The sequence below is a fragment of the Mercenaria mercenaria genome, chromosome 14, assembly GCF_021730395.1.
Source record: "Mercenaria mercenaria strain notata chromosome 14, MADL_Memer_1, whole genome shotgun sequence".
Taxonomy (NCBI): Eukaryota; Metazoa; Mollusca; class Bivalvia; order Venerida; family Veneridae; genus Mercenaria; species Mercenaria mercenaria.
Window position 1 is genome coordinate 56837703 of NC_069374.1, and position 24180 is coordinate 56861882.

The 24180-nt window shown below is 35.5% G+C and overlaps 1 protein-coding gene across 1 annotated transcript in view; it reads left to right on the plus strand.

Annotated features, from left to right (window-relative positions):
- LOC123527892 (arf-GAP with coiled-coil, ANK repeat and PH domain-containing protein 2-like) overlaps nt 1-24180 on the plus strand; it is a 93907-nt gene that overhangs the window by 19081 nt on the left and 50646 nt on the right. Inside the window, exons 8-11 of the mRNA XM_053522649.1 lie at nt 6440-6623; nt 7092-7136; nt 7788-7883; nt 10754-10828. Of these exons, the coding sequence (XP_053378624.1) occupies nt 6440-6623; nt 7092-7136; nt 7788-7883; nt 10754-10828 (400 nt within the window). The remainder of the gene's footprint in view (nt 1-6439; nt 6624-7091; nt 7137-7787; nt 7884-10753; nt 10829-24180) is intronic.

The following is a 24180-nucleotide window of genomic DNA, read 5'->3' on the forward strand; positions in this document are numbered from 1 at the left end:
TGGAGCCCTTGAAAGATTTCAAAGAAACTTGACACAAATGTTCATCACACCGAGACGACGTGCAGAGCGCATATTTTGGATGTCTCGCTTCAAGGTCAAGGTCACACTTAGGGGTCAAAGGTCATATGAGTGTGTTTCGTGTCTGCTTTGTAACTCTTGAACCGCTTGAAGGATTTCAAAGAAACTTGGCACAAATGTTAACCACACTGAGACGACATGCAGAGCGCTTGTTTCAGATGACTAGCTTCAAGGTCAAGGTCACACGTAGGAGTGAAAGGTCATATATGACTTTGCTGTGTCCGCTCTGTAACTCGGGAACTGCTTAAAGGATTTCAGAGAAACTTGGCACAAATGTTCATCACACTGAGTCGACGTGCAGAGTGCATGTTTTGGATGACTCGCTTCAAGGTCAAGGTACATCCAAATTTTAGATGTATTTTGACATAACTTTACCTAGTAAGAATTGTTTTGTGGACTTAGAATTTTTTTTTGGAATTTCTTCTTTTTGTTAGCTCACCTGTCACATAGTGACAAGGTGAGCTTTTGTGATCGCGCGTCGTCCGTGCGTGCGTGCGTAAACTTTTCCTTGTGACATCTCTAGAGGTCACATTTTTCATGGGATCTTTATGAAAGTTGGTCAGAATGTTCATCTTGATGATATCTAGGTCAAGTTCTAAACTGGGTCACGTGCCATCAAAAACTAGGTCAGTATGTCTAAAAATAGAAAAACCTTGTGACCTCTCTAGAGGCCATATATTTCACAAGATCTTCATGAAAATTGGTCAGAATGTTCACCTTGATGATATCTAGGTCAAGTTCGAAACTGGGTCACGTGCCATCAAAAACTAGGTCAGTAGGTCTAAAAATAGAAAAACCTTGTGACCTCTCTAGAGGCCATATATTTCACAAGATCTTCATGAAAATTGGTCAGAATGTTCACCTTGATGATATCTAGGTCAAGTTCGAAACTGGATCACGTGCCATAAAAAACTAGGTCAGTAGATCTAAAAATAGAAAAACCTTGTGACCTCTCTAGAGGCCATATATTTAAAAAGATCTTCATGAAAATTGGTCAGAACGTTCACCTTGATGATATCTAGGTCAAGTTCGAAACTTGGTCACGTGCCATCAAAAACTAGGTCAGTAGGTCAAATAATAGAAAAACCTTGTGACCTCTCTAGAGGCCATATTTTTCATGGGATCTGTATGAAAGTTGGTCTGAATGTTCATCTTGTTGATATCTAGGTCGAGTTCGAAACTGGGTCACGTGCGGTCAAAAACTAGGTCAGTAGGTCTAAAAATAGAAAAAACCTTGTGACCTCTCTAGAGGCCATATATTTCATGAGATCTTCATGAAAATTGGTCAGAACGTTCACCTTGATGATATCTAGGTCAGGTTCGAAAGTGGGTCACGTGCCTTCAAAATCTAGGTCAGTAGGTCAAATAATAGAAAACCCTTGTGACCTCTCTAGAGGCCATATTTTTCATGGGATCTGTATGAAAGTTGGTCTGAATGTTCATCTTATGATATCTAGGTCAAGTTCGAAAGTGGGTCACGTGTCCTCAAAAACTAGGTCAGTAGGTCAAATAATAGAAAAACCTTGTGACCTCTCTAAAGGCCATATTTTTCATGGGATCTGTATGAAAATTGGTCTGAATGTTCATCTTGATGATATCTAGGTCAAGTTTGAAACAGGATCATGTGCGGTCAAAAACTAGGTCAGTAGGTCTAAAAATAGAAAAACCTTGTGACATCTCTAGAGGCCATACTTGTGTATGGATTTCCATAAAAATTTGTCAGAATGTTCACCTTGATGATATCTAGGTCAAGTGCGAAACTGGGTCACGTGCCTTCAGAAACTAGGTCAGTAGGTCAAATAATAAAAAAACCTTGTGACCTCTCTAGAGGCCATATATTTAAAAAGATCTTCATGAAAATTGGTCAGAACGTTCACCTTGATGATATCTAGGTCAAGTTCGAAACTTGGTCACGTGCCATCAAAAACTAGGTCAGTAGGTCAAATAATAGAAAAACCTTGTGACCTCTCTAGAGGCCATATTTTTCATGGGATCTGTATGAAAGTTGGTCTGAATATTCATCTTGATGATATCTAGGTCGAGTTCGAAACTGGGTCATGTGCGGTCTAAAACTAGGTCAGTAGGTCTTAAAATAGAAAAACCTTGTGACCTCTCTAGAGGCCATATTTTTCATGGGATCTGTATGAAAGTTGGTCTGAACGTTCACTTTGATGATATCTAGGTCAGGTTCGAAAGTGGGTCACGTGCCTTCAAAATCTAGGTCAGTAGGTCAAATAATAGAAAAACATTGTGACCTCTCTAAAGGCCATATTTTTCATGGGATCTGTATGAAAATTGGTCTGAATGTTCATCTTGATGATATCTAGGTCAAGTTCGAAACAGGGTCATGTGCGGTCAAAAACTAGGTCAGTAGGTCTAAAAATAGAAAAACCTTGTGACCTCTCTAGAGGGCATACTTGTGTATGGATTTCCATAAAAATTGGTCAGAATGTTCACCTTGATGATATCTAGGTCAAGTGCGAAACTGGGTCACGTGCCTTAAAAAACTAGGTCAGTAGGTCAAATAATAAAAAAACCTTGTGACCTCTCTAGAGGCCATACTTTTCATGGGATCTGTATGAAAGTTGGTCTGAATGTTCATCTTGATGATATCTAGGTCAAGTTTGAAACTGGGTCAACTGCGGTCAAAAACTATGTCAGTAGGTGTAAACTTATTTAAATCTTTTGACCTCTCTAGAGGCCATTTTTAGCTCACCTGTCACATAGTGACAAGGTGAGCTTTTGTGATCACGCAGCGTCCGTCGTCCGTCCGTCCGTAAACTTTTGCTTGTGACCACTCTAGAGGTCACATTTTTTTGTGGGATCTTTATGAAAGTTGGTCAGAATGTTCATCTTGATGATATCTAGGTCAAGTTCGAAAGTGGGTCACGTGCCATCAAAAACTAGGTCAGTAGGTCTAAAAATAGAAAAACCTTGTGACCTCTCTAGAGGCCATATATTTCACAAAATCTTCATGAAAATTGGTCTGAATGTTCATCTTGATGATATCTAGGTCAAGTTCGAAACTGGGTCACGTGCCATCAAAAACTAGGTCAGTAGGTCAAATAATAGAAAAACCTTGTGACCTCTCTAGAGGCCATATTTTTCATGGGATCTGTATGAAAATTGGTCAGAATGTTCATCTTGATGATATCTAGGTCAAGTTCAGAAGTGGGTCACGTGCCTCAAAAACTAGGTCAGTAGGTCAAATAATAGAAAAACCTTGTGAACTCCTAAAGGCTCATATTTTTTTCATGGGCTTGTTATGTAAGTTGCGTCTAATTTGTTCATCTTGATGATATCTAGGTCAAGTTTGAAACAGGGTCATGTCGGTCAAAAAATATGTGTCAGTAGGTCTAAAAATAGAAATACCTTGGACCTCTCTAGAGGCCATACTTATGAATGGATTCTATAAAAATTGGTCAGAATGTTCTCTTGATGATATGTAGGTCAAGTTCGAAAGTGGGTACAGTGCCTTCAAAAAGTAGGTCAGTAGGTTCAAAATAATGAAAAAAACGTGACCTCTCTAGAGGCCTATATTTTTAATGGGATCTGTATGAAAGTTGGCTCTGAAATGTTAATCTTGATGATGTATAGGTTCAAGTTTGAAATTGGGTCAACTGCGATCAAAAACTAGGTCAGTAGGCTTGAAATAGAAAAACCTTGTGACCTCTTAGAGGCAATACCCTTGAATGGATCTTCATAGAAATATTGGTCAGAGTGTTCACCTTGATGATATCTAGGTCAAGTTTTGAAACTGGGTCACTTGCCTTAAAAAACTAGGTCAGTAGGTCAATAATAAAAAACCTTGTGACACTCTTTATGAGGCCATTACCTTTCATGGGATCTGTATGAATAGTTGATCTGAATGTTCATCTTGATGATATTTGGTCAAGTTTGAAATAACTGGTCAACTGCGGTCAAAAACTAGGTCAGTAGGTCTAAAATTATTAATTAGCTTTTGACCTCCTAAGAGGCCATTTTTTGTCAATGGATCTTCATGAAAATTGATCTGAATGTTCACTTTGATATACTAGGTCAGTTTCAAAACTGGGTCACGTGCGATCAAAAACTAGGCCGTAGATTATAAAAATAGAAAAACCTTGTGACTCTCTAAAGGCCATATTTTTCACTGAATCTTCATGAAAATATTGTGATAATGTTCACCTTGATGATATTCTAGGTCAAGTTCAAATCAGGTCCGTACCTTCGAAAAACTAGGTCAATAGGTCAAATAATAGAAAACTTGTGACTCTCTAGAGACCATATTTTTCAATGGATCTTCATGAAAATTGGTCAGAATTTTTATCTTGATATATCTAGGTCAAGTTCAAAATGGGTCACATGAGCTCAAAAACTAGGTCACTATGTCAAATAATAGAAAAAACGACGTCATACTCAAAACTGGGTCATGTGGAAAGAGGTGAGCAATTCAGGACTATCATGGTCCTCTTGTTGTTCCTGTGCTTTGGGCTTCAACAGTCAAGTTCTTTAAATTTTGCTCCCATCCTCTGGTGTAACCCTTCGGGCGTATATTGCCCCGCTTGGCGGCGCTCTTGTCCCTATATGTATATAGTTGAATCTTAAAAAAAAAATGCTAGAAACTGCTGGCCCAGATATTAAACTAATTTTGCACAAATATCCCTTGAGAGACCCTTTTAGAAAGATTTTCCCAGTTGTTCTGATTTGTCCAAAAAACCTTAGCTAAAAGTAAAAAAACATCCCAAACAATATCTCCTAAACTGCTGATTCAGTTAGAAGTAAATTCACAGAAATTTTCCTTGGGTGACCATGTATCAGATACAGTTTGTCAAAAAACATCGCCATCAGAGTTAAAAATAGGAATAAATATTCAAATGCCATCTCCTAAGCGACTGGTCTGATTTTGAAAGGAACAGAATTGTTCCCTTGGTGATATTCTAATAAAATTGTTTAAAGCCTTTCTGTCTAAAAATATATGACTGTTTCAAGTGTGTCAAGTTTGTCCTATAATGCTCTAGGCCAGATTTCAAGGGACTTTGGTAGAAATGTTTCTTGTTTTACTTGTTTGAGCTGCAAGACAAGGGTGAGCAAAATAGGGCCATTATGGCCATCTTGTTATAAGTAAATATTGCCTAGACCTCAATACTATTTTTAGCTCGACTATTCAAAGTACATATGGCTATCATTTAAAAGCATTAGCTTTGAAACCTATTTTTTCTTTTTCTAGGTCAATTACCAACCTCACTGTGTCAAGTCCCATAACACTGACATGTATTTTAGGCAAATTATGCACCCTTTTGGACTTAGAAAATTCTGATTATAGTTTTGCATGCAAGTTCCCATCTCCAAAACAAATGCAGATATTGAAATGAAACTTAACATGTGTCTTCGGGGTTATAAAACTAGTTGATAGCATCAAGTCCAATAACTCTGACTTTAATTTTGGCCAAATTATGCACCCTTTCGGACTTAAAAGATCCTGGTTAAAGTTTTGTATGCAAGTACATATAGTTATTACTTAAAGGCATATAGATTTGAAATTTCTTTTTTCTTTTTCTAGATCAATTACCGACCTCACTGGGTCAAGTCCCAATTACCAACCGCACTGGGTAAAGTCCCATAACTCTGACATGTATTTTGGGCAAATTATGCCCCCTTTTGGGCTTAAAAAATTCAGGTTAAACTTTTGCGCTGCAAAACAAATGCAAATATTAAATTGAAACTTCACATAATTATGTCTTTGGGATATAAAACTAGTTGATTGCATCAAGTCTCATAACTCTGACTTGTATTTTGGGCAGATTATGCCCCCTCTTGGACTTAGAAAACTTCTAGTTGAAGTTTTGGTTGAAACTCTATTGATATATTAGATTAATATTGCTGCTTCTGTGACATTGATTCGAAAAAACGAGCACTGGCAGTCTTACGAGAGCTCTTGTTTACCTGTATTTTTACAATAATTATTACTGCTAACTGAAAGAATTTTATAGCAACAAAGATTTTGACATAAATATGGAGCCATGTCCCTTTTAAAAAAATTTGTCAGTCACATTTTAAAATTTTTAAGAATGAAGGAAAATAAAGGATTTATATCCTGCACACTTCAGAGAAATATTGAACAATTATTACATAGTACATAACAGGAAGTAAACATGCAAGTGTATAAACAGTACTGCATGTTGGGTAAAAAAATAGAACACACTTAATAAATGTAGAAGTTGTGGCAGTAGGAACTTATACTTCAACTTAAAAAAAAAAAACAGCAGCATTTTTAACAATTGACTGTATATAAATGACAGTAAGAATAGCTTTTTCCATTCACATTGTGTAATATATAGAGTAGAAGGAAACAAATGTTTCAATATCCTTTAAATTTCAGTGAAATAAAGAAAGTGAAGGACACACGGAAACATTTTGAGAAGATCAGTGACGACTTAGACAATGCATTATCCCGAAACTCGTCGGCTTTACGTAGTAAACCACAAGATTGTGAGGATGCCTATAATCTCATGATGGCAAATAAGTCTTGCTTTGCTCACACGTCCCTAGATTATGTCTATCAGGTAAACATCCTCTTAATTATCAGCCCGTCCACGTAGCTGAATAGAGAATGTGCAGATCTATGGATTGCGGGGTTATGAGCTTGATTTCCGGGCAAGGTGTATGTTCTCCATGACGATTTGATAAAAGACATTTTGTCTGAAATCTCTGATTCTTGTAGGGAAGTTTGCAGTTACTTGCAGAGAACAGATTTGTACTGGTACAGAATCTAGGAACACTAAGTTTACTGTTGAAAAATTGCATTAAAACTCAAAACAAACAAAGAAGTCTTGATTATGAAATGAGAACAGGAAAAGATGTTTGAATCAAAAATAGAAAAAAGCATTGAGGATCTTTCAAAATATCTGTTGAGTGTTAAATGTCAGTTTAAGTTAAATTTACATTCAGCATCCTATTTAAAGTTTGAGTAAGTGTGATAATGTGAGCTTTCCTTGCATATTATATATAAAAGATTATATTTTACATTGCAGATCAACATATTACAGTCAAAGAAAAGATTTGATGTTCTTGAAACAGTAAGTGTAGCTTTCTCGACTTCCTGTTTAAAGGGACAAAACTCCAGATTTTATGTTCAGTTTTCAGATTTAAAATACCTTATAAATAATTTTTGGTAAAACAGATAAATGAACATATAGATAATGGTTAGTACATCTACACACACTAAATTTTACAAGCTAGTCTAAAACTTACAAACTTCCAATGGCTACAGTACCGGTACTTTCAATGGCTATAGTAAATTTTTAAATGATTGTATTCTGAATGTCTTGGAAGAATATTATTGGCTTTAAATTAAAAATGAAAGGAAAAGTAGGGGGTTTATGTTTGATAAAGAAGAAAATATTTTTAATCCAACAAAGACAGAAAATTCTGCTCAGAAAATGAGACGTGAAATTATAGTGGTGGTGTATGACCCATGTTTCTGTGATGAGTTAGACAGTGCAGTAAGTCCATGACTAAAGTGCTTCCAAAATGTCGAGCTTAGACTTGTCTTGTAATTTTAGCAAGATATTGAAATGAAAGAGAAAAAAAGCATAACACAGTGAAAAGAAATATAGAGAACTACTTCAATGTGCCATTTTTTCTCACCATTTGGCTCTTTAGTGTCTGTATACCTAAATTAAAATGAAGTGATTGATATTTTGCAGAGATTTGATTTTCTATTTCAGATGCTGTCCTTCATGCATGCTCAAGCTACTTTCTTTCATCAAGGTCATGAACTGTATCAGGACTGTGAAGGCTATATGAACAACATGGGAGACCAGGTATGCTATTATAGATATATTGTGAAGGCTATATGAACAACATGGGAGACAGGTATGTTATAGATATATTGTGAAGGCTATATGAACAACATGGGAGACCAGGTATGCTATAGATATATTGTGAAGGCTATATGAACAACATGGGAGACCAGATATGCTATAGATATCTTGTGAAGGCTATATGAACAACATGGGAGACCAGGTATGTTATAGATATATTGTGAAGGCTATATGAACAACATGGGAGACCAGGTATGCTATAGATATATTGTGAAGACTATATGAACAACATGGGAGACCAGGTATGCTATAGATATATTGTGAAGGCTATATGAACAACATGGGAGACCAGGTATGCTATAGATATATTGTGAAGACTATATCATCAACATGGGAGACCAGGTATGCTATAGTATATTGTGAAGGCTATATGAACAACATTGGAGACCAGGTATGCTATAGATGTATTGTGAAGGCTATATGAACAACATGGGAGACCAGGTATGCTATAGATGTATTGTGAAGGCTATATGAACAACATGGGAGACCAGGTATGTTATAGATGTATTGTGAAGGCTATATCAACAACGTGGGAGACCAGGTATGCTATAGATATATTGTGAAGGCTATATGAACAACATGAGAGACCAGGTATACTATAGATATATTGTGAAGGCTATATGAACAACATGGGAGACCAGGTATGCTATAGGTATATTGTGAAGGCTATATAAACAACATGGGAGACCAGGTATGCTATAGATGTATAGCACACTCTGTGACTGGAGACTCACAGGCTACATAACTGCAAAATTGTCAAGATATAAATGTTTGTTATTTTTTTGACAAATATGTTGAAATTCTTGTAAAAGCCATAATTTTTCATTAATATATGTAAAAAGAATATAGTTTACATTGCTATCTTATAAAAAGGTGGAGCATTCTAGACATCAAAATGTTGAATTGATTACGATTGTGTACATATAAACAAGATATTTTCACAGACGTTACCCATGACATGCATTGTGACATGACTGTAGCATGTCTGCTTATCAATACAGTGCATTCGCGATGCTACGAATCGCAATTTAACGAAATACCGGTATACTACGAAAAGGTGATGTGGTCCCGGCTGCTTTCCTTCTTATTTCTATGTAACAAAGTCGCGGTTTTACGAAAATGCAATTTTACGAAAAATCCGCTCTTACGAATGTATTGTTATGCCCTTAAAGCCTGTTTTCAACTTCTTTTAATTGCGATTTTACGAATGTATCGTACAAGTTTTCACACATTCCATAACCGCGTAAAAAATGCTTTAGAGTGGAAAGTGTCGCTATCATTTAACTGGGTGTAAACAGTGATTAAAGTGTGAAAACTTAGTAATTACACAATGACACAAGTTAGTGGCTATTTTTTCTCCTATAACTATCCGATCGGATCTATACGTCTCAAACAATCACTGCATAAAGAAAATAAAACGATTTCTAAGTCCTGATCGTCTGTTTATTGTCGTTTTATTATACCAAACAATTCAGTAAAAGGTAGATTAGGGTATAGGAATATGCAAATGTGATTTTTTTTCTCGTGCAACAATGTACCCTGTATATATTTTATGTATAGTGAATAAAAATGAAGTAGAAAAAACGTTTTACATTCTATACATATCATTCGAGTTCAGATTCGAATAAGATTTGTAGTACACCCAGATGTACATATACAACTGGTATACATGTACTCCGATACGAAAATCACATGTTTAAATATCACGGGTTACGACGTGTATATATCAAGATGCTGTATAGCGAAATTTCTTATGCTACGCTCGAACGAAAATGCGATATTACGAATAAAACGGCCGGTCCCTTGGCTTTTCGTAGGATCGCGATTGTACTGTACGTCAATTTAAACTATCGAACTGGTATTTATTTCTTGGGTAGTAGTCTGTGGCATGTATATTAGCAATTTTATAATACCATCACTTTAATTTAAAAGCTGTTATTCATTTACTTTGACTTTATGCCTTGTTTTCTATCATTTAACTTGTCTGACTTGTAAATAACTTACACAGCCAATTCACCTTACTGGTAATTGTAAAAATCATATAACAATGAATAGGCTTTATTATCCCCAGGCAGTAAGGGTTTCAATGGCTGTGTGGCTAAAGTTGCTGACATACAATCACTTCTCTCTTCATCTCCTCTTTGGGTTCAAGCCCTGCTCTGATCGTCAAGTTAGGAAGCTATCCAGCTGACTTGTGTATGGTCATTAGTTCTTCTCAAGGGGCTTGACTCTGCCTGAAGTATTACACCCAGGGGCACCTATGTTGATTCGATGGAGTGCACCATAATTATGATCTAATCGTGATTACATGGTTTAAGGCTTAATTAGCACCATTCCAGAAATCACATTTTCATAGGAATTTTCCATTGTCAATCAATGACCATGAATTAATATTCTTGGAAATAGTCTTATCTGGCTTGGTCATTCAAGAAGGTACTTATTTCCAGACATTTCTTATTTTTAGCTTGGCAATTCAAAGAATATGGAGAGCTGTTCAACTCACCTCGGCATCGGCGTTGGTTAATATCATGTATATCATCAAAGATACTTACTTCAAACTTGGAATACTTGTTTATTATAACAGTCTCTAATTTTGAAAATACTTGAGTGAACATCTAACATGTACTAAGAAGTCATTGAACACAGATAAGTGTAAATGGTCAGTTGTTAAAGTTTTGAACAAATTAGTTGACCAAAATGTAATTAACCAGCTTTGAGTAATACATGGTCCAAAAAAAAAGCATGAATTATCCTATTTCACATTGTCATATAAAAAAAAGCATTATATAATATATTTTTTCTGATAACAGGTAAAGGAGCTACATGTGAAGGCCAAGCAAGAATGGAAAGAAATGGAGGAAAGACATGATCTGGTACAGAACAAGGTAGGTTATAGTGGAATACTGTTAGTTTAAATAAGGAAGACTGGAGCCTCTATGAGTGAGTGGTTAATGGTTGCTGACTTGAAATAACCTGCTCCTCACTGATGGGGGTTTGAAAATTTTCTTAGAGTCTAGTATTTTCCATGTGATGAAGCAGTTCAGCAAGCTTATGGAATATAAGTGGTTCTGTCCAGGTACAAACCAACTCCTAAAATAATGCAAAGAGGGGCAGCTGGGGTCTTCCTCCACTATCAAAAGCTGGATAATGTTGCTGTATGACCTAAATTATGATTTCTTGACACTCTAAACCCAACAAAAAGACTGAAAACATTGTTATCTTCAGAAGTTGTTTTCTTTGTCAGCTCTGGAAAAATGTGACTTGCTTTCCAATACCGTTTGTAGAGCGAGTGTTGTCATTGTCCAAATTGTTCAAATGGTGAAGCTGATTGACTTATGCAGTGTGTCTAAAGTCATTAATTTGTTCTGCATCTTCTGCACCAATTGGAGAAGTTGTTACTTGCTTGCTGAGGACAGTTTGATACTGGTAACAAATCTTTTGAAAACTAGTTAGATAGCAAATGAAAGAAACAAGCCTAGAAATTTTTTTTTGTGGACAGCAGAGATTGAAAAACTTTTGGGGGGGGAGGGCACTAAAGTTGCTCTTGTCCTTCATTCTGTCTGTCCATAAGTATAAATTTGTGTTGTGCATATCTCAAAAAGTAACTGACCCAGAATCATCACACTTCACAGGATTGTCATTCAATATGTTTTAAAATTTGTGCATCTTATGTTTAAATTTAGACCTGACACAGCCAGACCAGAGTTATGGGCCTTGGCTCAATCATTAATATGCATAAAAAAGGCCTAAAAGTTTGTGTTGCATGTTCTTTTTAAATCTTTTGACTTAGGATTATGAAACATTATAGGAATATTATTCAGACAACCCAGAATTATGGCCCTTGGCTTAGTAGAAAAATGCGTAAAAGGTCACAAAATTTTGTGTTGCACATATCTTTAAACCTTTTTAGAGTGATAGAATACTAGTATTAGGAGATTGTTATATAGCACGTAAAGTTGTGCACTTGGTGTTCTGTTTTGGATTTCTCTCAGCCAGACCGGACAGATGGTCCTTGACTTACATGTAGTGAAATATCTTAACAACTGTGTCTGCTAGAGTCATGAAGCCATGTACAGTGGGAACACATTGTGTCCGATTGACACACATCTGGTTTTCCATAAGTCTTTTCTAGGATCAGCTACTGTATACATTACAACTATTTGCAAATAATGCAACTCATGAATTCAAAATATTTATGGATGATTTCAATCCACATCATGTCCTGAGATACCAATCCTCGCATTTCACAAATCCTTGACATAGCAAATAGGACTTCTAACTATGAAATTGTGAAATAAAGCATAAGCTAGAATATTACGCAGTATACGTTATACACAGTTTGTTAAGTTTTAATATGAAAATGGCAAAGCCTCTGAGCGAGCATAGCTTGAACAACAAAGAAACTATTCACTGCTCAAAATAATTCGCGAGAACCTGTTCACTTGAAAAGAAAAGAAAATTTTGTGTCACCATACCTGTAACAGTGAATATCATACGTTGCAAAATTTATGGAAAGCCGGTGTCACGGTGACGTCATTACCTATTTGCCGTGTTCATGTGGCTTTATGTTTATTAATGACATTTTTTTCCCATTTTCTGGCCAATGCTTGATCTTATAAAAGAAAATAATATTTTTTTCTTCCAACTGGAAATCTTTTATGTATTATTTTTGAGTGATGGATAATATTCAGCAATCAAATGAAGTTCTGTATTCACTGTGAACAAAGCATTTCCTGTTAGCACCTATCCGCTAGGGTGCGCTTTTCATAAAATAAAAGCAAAATTGAAATTATTTCCATAATGTAACTAATAAAGACACCTTACTGAATATAGAGATTGTAACTCAAATATGAAACTTAAAAAAAAACAAAACAACATTTTCCCGACTTTGACAGAAATAGAAAAAAATGGCAGTGCCCTGACGTCAACAAAAAATTTTCATCTACCTCACTTTGCCTCGTTGAATTTTGTGTTGGGGAAAGTTCCAGTAAATAGTAAGGAATAACCAGTAGTTTGTTACTGGTAAGACTTGCAAGAGTTAGTTCCCTTTAATGAGCAAGTTAGTTAACAGTATGCAGAAAAATTAGTTAACAGCATGCAGAAACACTACTGTGAAATCATTTTTGTTTGTAGAGGACTAATTTTCATGGTTAAATGAATCCACGAAATTAAATCTTAGTGAACAAGTAAAATTTTCCATTTTATATTCAAAATATTAAATCCATAAATTCATTACCCCATGAAATAGGTTGTTTTTCTTTCCAAACCATGAAATATCTTCCTACAAAATAGCTTTCACAGCATCTGGTCTAAAATGCATTTCAGGAAATAATAAATGTTACAAAAAAAGTGAAGAAGATGATGTTTCTTAATGGCAGTCTCTAATAAATAAACATCAAAATACGCTTTGAAAGAGTTACATTTAATGAATATCAGAATAACGGAAAAGCAAAAAGTTGCAGTTTTAATTTTTGACACCTGACTTCTAGGATTTTATAGAATTATCAGTTTCAATCCATTGCTGACTTGCCAAAACTGTATTAGCTAAGCTCAACTTAATGACTGAAATGTAATTCAATTTGTCTGTTTATAATTATGTTCAGACTTGTTTAAAGACATAATTATTAAGAATATATTAAGAACGTTATTAATTGTTTTTAAGTCTTACTTCTTTTTATTTTCTTTGATGACAGCTGTGCGGTTAACTTTTGTTTTTGCTCTCTTTTATCATATGAAATAATGTATGAATTCCATGCTAAGGTAAACTACTGCTGTGGTTTGATCACCAGACTATACAAGTATCTTTAATATTTAGCCTGCTGGCGGAAAATGATTCGGCCTTTGCGGCCAGTGCAGACCAAGATCAGCCTTCACTTCTGTGCAGGCTGATCATGGTCTGCACTGTTTGCTATTCAGTCAGTAAATTTTCAGTGAACACCCCTTTGAATAATAAATGGTCTTGCCCAAATTGAATGATGGACCAGTCCGTTTTAGAAATTTTGCATTCTAAGGGGCTGTGAAAATGGAGAGATTGTCTCAGGACATGTAAATTCATTTTTAGCTCGACTATTCATAGAATAGTAGAGCTATTGGACTCGCCCATGCGTCTGCGTCTGCGTCTGCGTCCGCGTCCCGATTTGGTTAAGTTTTTGTATGTAAGCTGGTATCTCAGCAACCACTTGTGGGAATGGATTGAAACTTCACACACTTATTCACTGTGATAAACTGACTTACATTGCACAGGTTCCATAACTCTGTTTTGCTTTTTTACAAAATTATGCCCCTTTTTTGACTTAGAAATTTTTGGTTAAGGTTTTGTATGTAAGCTGGTATCTCAGTAACCACTTGTGGGAATGGATTGAAACTTCACACACCTATTTACTGTGATAAACTGACTTACATTGCACAGGTTCCATAACTCTATTTTGCTTTTTTACAAAATTATGTCCCTTTTTCGACTTAGAAATTTTTGGTTAAGGTTTTGTATGTAAGCTGGTATCTCAGTACTCACTAATGGGAATGGATTGAAACTTCACACACTTGTTCACTGTCATGATCTGACATGCACAAAGCAGGTCCCATAACTTTATTTTGCTTTTTTACAAAATTATGCCCCTTTTTCAGCATAGAAATTTTTGGTTAAGTTTTTGTATGTAAGCTGGTATCTCAGTATCCACTAATGGGAAAGGATTGAAACTAAACACACTAGTTCACTGTCATGATATGACATGCAGTGCAAAGGATCAATAACTCAACTTTGCATTTTACAAAATTATGCCCCTTTTTCAACTTAGGAGTTTTTGGGTTAAATTCTTATATGTAAGCTGGTATCTCAGTACCCACAAATGGGAATGGATTGAAACTTCATACACTTGTCCACTGTCATGAGCTGATAAGCACTTTGCAGGTTCCATAACCCTATTTTACTTTTTTACTAAATTATGCCCCTTTTTCGACTTTCTTATTCATTCAAGCGACAAGGCTGTTAAATAGTCGAGCGTTGCTGTCCTCCGACAGCTCTTGTTTTTGTAGGGAAATGAAAAAAAAATAGTAGTCCTTTCACTAAGCTCAGTAGGGAGAGCACAGATCTACAGATTGTGGGTTTTTGCATTTGATCCTCTGGCGAGGCGTGTGTTCTCCATGACGATTTCACAAATTTTAAGATATTGTGTCTGAAATCACTTGTCATCCACCTCTGATTCATGTGGGGAAATTGGCACCTTCTTGCGGAGAACAGGTCTGTATTGGTATATAAACTAGGAACACTGATTAGGTTGACTGCCAGGCATTATATAACTGAAATACTGTTGGAAAAGCGGTGTTAAGCCCAAAATAAACAAAGAGTGGCGTTTGAGAGAAGGTATATATTTGTGGTCTTTTTCTGGAGGTTTGATAGTGGTTTGTCTGATTGACAATGTTTTCCAGTTTGTTTTCAACTCGGTGACAGCGCAAAGGAATTTGTACACATACACAACCCGTAACTTTTATAAAAAGCTCATTACACTAGAAAGTTCCTTGCAAAATAATGTTTTCTGGTAAAAATATGTGTTATTGGCATCCCTACCCTGCTAACTTTCTATAATGAACTTGTCCATCTTTCAATTTGGACAGTACCATTAACTGTTAAAAGGGGTGCATACCAAAAATATACTGACCAGTAGCGAACAGTGCAGATCATGATCAGACTGCATGGATGTGCAAGATGAACATGATCTGCACTGGTCGCAGAGGCATAATAAACCATGTCCAGCATGATAAGGTTTAAAATGTATGATATAATCATTTTATATTAACCAAAAAACCTGTTGTCAAATGACAGGCTTCATCTTAATAGAAACTTTGGCAAAAAAAAGGTGGATGTTTTTTTGGTTTTTTTTTAATCTTGACTGATAAGTTTTTCTGACTTTCGGTTGTTTACATTAAAAAGTCTGCTGATTTTTTTTTACCACAGAAATTTGGGTTAGTTTACATTTTCATAATTGAAAGTTGATTGCAAGTCAGGGTAAGTGGGAGTGTGACCCTGTGTTATTTCACAATCTGCTTGCAATTAAGATAGAATTGCTTCAGAATTATTTTTATTATATCATCTAATGTATTTGACACTTTCAGTCTCTGACACATTGATTGAAAAAAGCAATTTAATTTGAGAACTTGATTGCTGTTTGCTTTATCAGAATGTTTGGTATGAGAGTGATATATTATGTAGTTTCTTGTGAGAAAAAAAGAATTACTGGAATTTATTTTATTACTCAAAATAAAAACCAATTATCTCATACAACACTCTTTATTCATCACGAATATGCATTGATACTTACAACGATAGTTAAACTAGGCATGATACATTTTGTAATAATTTAATTAAATTCAGTAAAAGTATATTGACAATATTGGGAGTTGATCGGCCGCTCATGACTCAACAAGGGTCTCACCGTGTAGAGTCGTTAAAAGCACAGCAAAATCCGTCGACCGAGAGAAGAACAGACGCACCAACCCAAGGCTTGCAAAAACAACGCAACTGCGCAATCCATCGAACTTCGAATTGTGAATCCAACCCAGCCCGGGTGTCACCGGGATGCGGTCAAATGCACAACCCCAGCCAATGTAAAGCGAGGCAATATAACACAACGGACCACAAGGCAAAGCAATGCAAGACACTTTGTACTTTGTAACAGGTATCACTCAAACAACGCAAAGTAACGCAAGACACTTTGTACTTTGTAACAGGTGTCACTCAAAGGCAAAGCAACACAAGACACTTTGCACTTTATAACAGGTATCACTCAAATGCAAACACACAACAATTTCAATTGAACGTCGAGCTACCATTCCACCCATTTCGGGTTTCACCGAGAATGAGCAAAACCCCAACACGAGTCAATGAAAGGCAAGGCAAGGCAAGGCAAGGTAAAGTGACACCACTGAGAGCAACGCAACATACGCAACACACGCAACACTAGGAATTGCCAAGTACTAGGGCAAAACCTTTTACTATCCAGTTAACACAAACTGGTAAACATATGATACCCCAAAGTACGCAACTTGAATGCAAACATACAGACACCGTATCTGCTCACCTCACGGCCGACAGAATTTTACCGCCAACATATTATGAGCAACAATATCCATCAAGCCAGTATTATAAATAAACACCTTTTACTTATAGTATTCTGACAAGATGAAGAAAAACTAATATTAAGGTCTATCAAATGTCACAGTTAAAAAGCCAGTGTCCTACATAATAATTGTTACCACAAATAATAGCAGAATTTTCTTGATATCCAACTGTGAACACAAAGTTTTTAAGTTCACATGAAATAATATTTACGACTGTCAATATTTCCTATAATTATTTTCCTGTCCTTGAATTTCATGTCAATACGACACATTTAACTTAAAAAGTGAAACTTATTCTAATAATTTTATTACTTCACTATTGTCTTCTTGTGCATTTAGTTTATATATTTTAATATTAGAAATATGTATATTAATATCAATCAACTATCCCGTGTCTTTTTAAAGAAGTATAAAATCTTTCAAATTATACTGGAGAGTCTTATACAAATATAGTCACGCCCATGCTAAACCGTTTTCTTAAATAACAAAATTTATATACACTGCATCAAAATGTCTCAGTTTTTTCTTCATAACACGGTATGAACATCTCACATTTGGAAGTCCTTGGTCACGTAACAAGATGACATCTAGCCCCGTCATACATTTTGATGGCTGGATGTGTTATCTCCTGCAGTGTTATTGCTCTCCGGTATATCACCCTCATCAATTTACTTTGGCACGGTTTAACCCTGCAATTGTAAGTAAAAAGACGGCAGTACCTAACAACTCACTCGTCAAGACCAGGTGGACAATAACAATTAACTTGAACTAGAACATCAACGTTAGCTATTGTTAAATAGATGGACTTTATGCAAATTTCCTTTACAACTTTGAACCAATTTCATAAAACATTCCACAGATGATGTAAGATTCACATAAATAGAACAGTAAAGTGTATATAAAATACTGACAAAGTATTCTAGCAAGTTGTTAAAACTACAATACTAGCCCGAAATTAAAGATGCAAAACTCTATGTTTCGAAAGTTTCCTATAAATACAGGGTGTGGCAGGCGGGTAGTTTTGATGTTACCGACGGTGTAGCTAGCAAAATGTGAGAGAACTGCACGAGATTATTGGTATTTATATTATATCGACTGGGTACCAGTATCAATAGGAACCAGTTCAGATCAGCCAAGTGTAACAATATCGATGACACGTTTATCTACGAAAACAGACAACAATTTAATAAACTAGCAGACGGTAATTAACGAGCAACAATTTGAGAAAAAATAAATTAAATTATTTTAATTCTAAAATAATTTCCATTATTTTATTACTCAAAATAAAAACCAATTATCTCATACAACACTCTTTATTCATCACGAATATGCATTGATACTTACAACGATAGTTAAACATACGCATGATACATTTTGTAATAATTTAATTAAATTCAGTAAAAGTATATTGACAATATTGGGAGTTGATCGGCCACTCATGACTCAACAAGGGTCTCACTGTGTAGAGTCGTTAAAAGCACAGCAAAATCCGTCGACCGAGAGGAGAACAGACGCACCAACCCAAGGCTTGCAAAAACAACGCAACTGCGCAATCCATCGAACTTCGAATTGTGAATCCAATCCAGCCCGGGTGTCACCGGGATGCGGTCAAATGCACAACCCCAGCCAATGTAAAGCGAGGCAGTATAACACAACGGACCACAAGGCAAAGCATTGCAAGACACTTTGTACTTTGTAACAGGTATCACTCAAACAACGCAAAGTAACGCAAGACACTTTGTACTTTGTAACAGGTGTCACTCAAAGGCAAAGCAACAAAAGACACTTTGCACTTTATAACAGGTATCACTCAAAGGCAAAGCAACAAAAGACACTTTGTACTTTGTAACAGGTGTCACTCAAAGGCAAAACAACACAAGACACTTTGCACTTTATAACAGGTATCACTCAAATGCAAACACACAACAATTTCAATTGAACGTCGAGCTACCATTCCACCCATTTCGGGTTTCACCGAGAATGAGCAAAACCCCAACACGAGTCAATGAAAGGCAAGGCAAGGCAAAGTGACACCACTGAGAGCAACGCAACATACGCAACACATGCAACACTAGGAATTGCCAAGTACTAGGGCAAAACCTTTTACTATCCAGTTAACACAAACTGGTAAACATATGATACCCCAAAGTACGCAACTTGAATGCAAACATACAGACACCGTATCCGCTCACCTCACGGCCGACAGAATTTTACCGCCACAATAAATTTATAATTTATCCGCCAAAATTCTACGGCCTTTCAAACTCTTCTTTAAAAAATCGCATCTTTTATGTAATCACCAAAAAACTGTAGTCCTACTTTCTTATACTGTATTCCATCTGACCGAAACAAAATGTGGCATAGCATCAATATCGAGCCTAATTATAATGAATTTGCCACCTGAATAAACTAACTTGCAGTAGGCCATATATTACTAAATCTAATCTTACAACTTCCAAAGCTATGATTTTGATATAACTTGAATCAACAGTTAGACAGTAGAAGCTCCCCTTTTAAAGATTTGGCTGAAACGGCAGAAAAAAGAAAAAACTGACATTTTACTCCAGATTAACGAGTAGAAGTCCTGAATTTACGATCATTTCTCTATTAATTGGGATAATTAATGCACATACAGAAGACATTTTGTCTGCGCCTATAGAAAAATTTATGTACCCGATTTCTACTCCTTAATTCTGAAATAACGGGGTTTGATAGATACATTATTTCATGGTTTTGAAATTTTATATACGCATATTTGTTCTCAACTACGGACAAGTCTGAAACTTGTACAATTTGTATGTTAATCGTTTGCTCACATAAACAAACCAAAGTATGATACAATAAACAAAATCTAACATATTTTCAACTCGTATTCCTCGTATATCGTGCACGGGAAGCATTCGCATTTGACCTTTATTAAAAACTTTGTCGATAGAGCCCGCTTGTCTCGGGTAGCACAATTATTTCGACAGCCGTCTAACAGTTTATTTATGACGAAACCCGTATGTAAATGAAAAACCCGTGCAGTTGTGAAATTAATTTAAAGCCCTGCTCCCGTCCTACATTTTAACCTTGAATCGTAACTGAAAAAGCAAGAAAGTCCCGACTACGAACAGTGACACCTGTCAAAATAGAGTCTATTTTATATATAATTCTATATGAAATACCATTAGTTTTGCGTGCAACAGTGTGGTACGTGCCTATTATAATCATTGTTGCATACACACAACAGAATTAATTGAATAGCAGTAGGGTAGGATTTTAAGCCTGTAATGTAAGTTAAATTCGTCTTTCACAAAACAACATACACTATAAGAAAATAATGTGATGGGTTGATATCGGTCATTGTTAAGGTAAACGGTAAGTGATTTTTTTTTTTTTTTTTTAATGATTTAATAGCTGTATTGTATGTAACCGAGGTATAAGTGCTACTTTTATTTAAGATTGTAACAATGTTCGAACTCTATGGATCTACATCAGGAGCTGCTTATCTGAATCTGAATAACTTAAACCAAAAATGTCATCGTGACGACCTGGTACATGTTCAGCGTATATAGGAAAGCAATAAAATCTGACAACTACATGATAGTTTGTACAAGATACTTATAACTGCCCTATTGAGGCAAAAGAGCTTTTAGATTTATTACTTATTATTCAGCAGTTGTAAGGGGTGCTTACCAAAATGATACTGACTGAATAGTGAACAGTGCAGATCATGATTAGACTGCACAGATGTGCAGGCTGATCATGATCTACACTGGTCGCAAAGGCAGAACCAGTCGTGTCCGGCATGGTAATGGTTAAGTTTTAAACAACAATATGGCTCAGTCAGCAATCCTTTCTGTGACTTTAGCATTGATCTTTCTCAATGACTAAAGCTAGTTTTTCCTGAGAATTGAATAGCAGTTTTGGTTTCTTACCCACAGAATGGCCCAATAATTTCATTAGCATTTTTCTGTAGGAAACCTTTTCTAAGACTTAAACATTAAAATTTCACTGTGAATGAGTACCTTAGCTAGTATTGTGGCTTTACTCGGAATAAAATAGCAGTTTTGGTCCAGACTATGAAATTTAGTACCCAGGAAATGGCTCACATGGAAATAAATAATTAACTTGCCACTCACAAGACTTACTTGACATTTTCAATTTCTGACACATTATCTGTAAAATGCTATCTAAATCCAGAATATTATTGCTACTGAAACAGAAAGGTGGAAATAGCATGCTGTGATTTTTTTTTCAGCTCCTGATTTTTATAGGTGAAGAAAGAATAAAATCTGTCTTTCATTTCTTAAAGATTGTTTTACCCACCTGAGACAAAAGTTATTAAGATGAGTTGTGCTCAAATAGCACGTTTCCCTCTCCGGCACTTTTTTTCTTGTATTACACTTGCAGGTCAGAATTTGATTAAACTATACCCCTGAATAAACACTGTAGGGGCTGTTGCATTTTAAACTAGGGATGGGGGAGTGAGGGCATTTATTTTGTGGGGGGAGGGCACTAAAAGCTGCCCATGTTTGTCCCTTTGAGTTTGTGTCATGCATATCTCAAAAAGTATTTGACCCAGGGTCATTGAAACCCAAAAGATTGTTATTCAGCATGTGAAGTTGTGCACCTGATGTTTTAATTTGGATCTCACACAGTCTGACCAGAGTTTTTGCCCTTGACATAATCAAATATATGCGTAACAGCAGCCTAAAAGTTTGTGTTGAATGTATCTTAAAAAGTATTTGACCTAGGATTATAAAACATTACAGGAATTTTATTCAGTGTACTGATTTGTGCATCTGGGGTTTTGTTTCAAATTTCATTAGCCAGACCAGAGTTACGGCCCTTGACTAACTCGAGAATATCCATTAAAACGGCCTAAAAGATAGATTTATATGTATCTTAAATGTATTTGACCTAGGGTTATAAAACACAGTAGGTATATTATTCAGTATGTGAAGTTGTGCATTTGGGCTTTTGTTCGGGATTTCTGTCAGTCAGACGTAAGTTTTTGCCCTTGATTAGGTAAAAAAATGTACATAAAGGACATACAAGTTTGTGACGCATGTATCTATAAAGGTATTTGAATTAGAGTCATATTATGAGATTGTTATAATTATATAGTATGTAAAGTGTGCAGTTGGAATTTCTCTCAGCCAGACCAGAGTTATCACACTTGATTTTTTGAAAAATGTATATAAAGTGTTTAAAAGTTTGTGTTGCATGTATCTTGAAAGTACCTGAGCTACAGTCATGAAACTATGTAGGAATATTACGCAGCACCTGAGTTCTTTTAATTTATCTCACTCTGCAAGACCAGAGTTATGGCCATTGAAAAAAAATATGCATTAAGGGCATTAAAGCTCGTATCCATTTTAGAGTCTATCTCAAAATGTTCTTGACCTTGAGTCATAAAACGTAGAGGATTGTTAAATAGCAGGTAAAGCTGTGCACCAGTCCTGGTGTTCTTTTTGGGATTACTTGTGAAATCATTCATCCTCCACCTCTGATAATTCATGTGGGAAAGTTGGCAGTTACTTGCGGAGAACAGCTGGTTTGTACTGATACAGAATCCTGGGACACTGGTTAGCTTAACTGCCTGCCGTTACATGACTGAAATACTGTTGAAAAACGGCGTTAAACCCAAACCCAAAATAAACAAACGAACAAGGAAATTATAGTACAACTGATGGGGAAAATGCTTGGTAATTCAATCACATGCACTTTACATACTGCAGCATCTGCATTAAATTGTTTCTATGTTATCAAACATCCACGAATACTGGATGATTATTACTGCAGTACAGAGATCCTATCTGTATGTTTTGATTGAGATTATATCAGAAAGAATGAGTTCCCCTAGTAATCAAAAATAAATGATGATATCACTCAGAATACATCATCAACTTGTGATGATCTTAAAATATTTCCTGGTCTATAGAAAAAAAAAACACTGAAGAATTTGGTATTAAAAAGTTAATTTTTATTTCTTAAAAATTTAGTATAGGTCTTGTAAAGAAAATCAACCCAAGCGGAGATAACCAAAACACACATTACATGAATCTTTGAGTATTTCTGTATTGAGTTAGTTATGATTCTAACTGCCTTATTGTAAAATCATTAAGTGTTGTTGGAATACAATTTCGTGGGTTTGTCAGAAATGGATATTTCTAGAGAATTTGAATTCATGGATTTACAGATTTTAAAAACAAAATTATGGGATTTTCTTGGGTTCATTGGGATTAAATTTACAGATTTGCACAACCATGAAATCCACAAAACTTAATCCCCAACAGATATTTATGATTTTGCAGTATGCACCTTAAAATTTTACCAGATATGTAGCAAATAGTTACTTTTTTCTGTAAGTTTTAGGTAGTGATTCTAAGCATAGCTGTTTTTTTTCCATTCTTCATTAAATACCTTTGATTCGGTTGTAAAAGTTAATGATGAATAGACAATGACTTTTCCTGACGTGAGTTATTGTTATGAACTTGTAAGCAGGTATCAGAAAATAGAATCAGTCAAACTGTGCCAAGTCTTGCCACTCAGATAAATGAATTGTGAATATATAGATACTGTGATAATTCACTAACATTCTTTATACACCGATTCACTGGTACCCAGTCCTAATCTAGTTCTCATAAGGGGCATAACTCTTGACTAAAGTTGTGCACAGTGGGGTAAAAGTACAGAATTCTTACTATTTTCAAAAGTAGAAAAATATTTTATTAAAATTTCCTATACAATTGGTGGCACAGATGGTCTGTAGAAAGATTCATTTTCTTAACATGTGCACACATTTAACTTTGCATGTTCATATGAATTTGCCTTTTTTATGCGCACTTGGTAGCTTTCCTTTGTGCACTGGTAGGTCCGGGTTAAGAGTTTCAGTTTTAAGGTTATTTTAGTCATACTGTTATGTCTATCACAAGTGCAAGATTAGCTAAGACTTATGTGCACATTCAAAGATTGATAAAAGCATATGAAAGTTACATTTCCTCTTGCACGCAAAAGGAAATGTAACTTTCATGTGCTTTCTGTGCCACAATAAATAAGTCTATGGAAAAAGGTTCATCAGATATTCAAAATATGGTACATTGAACATTTTTTTTTTCTTCAGGATGTATGCTTT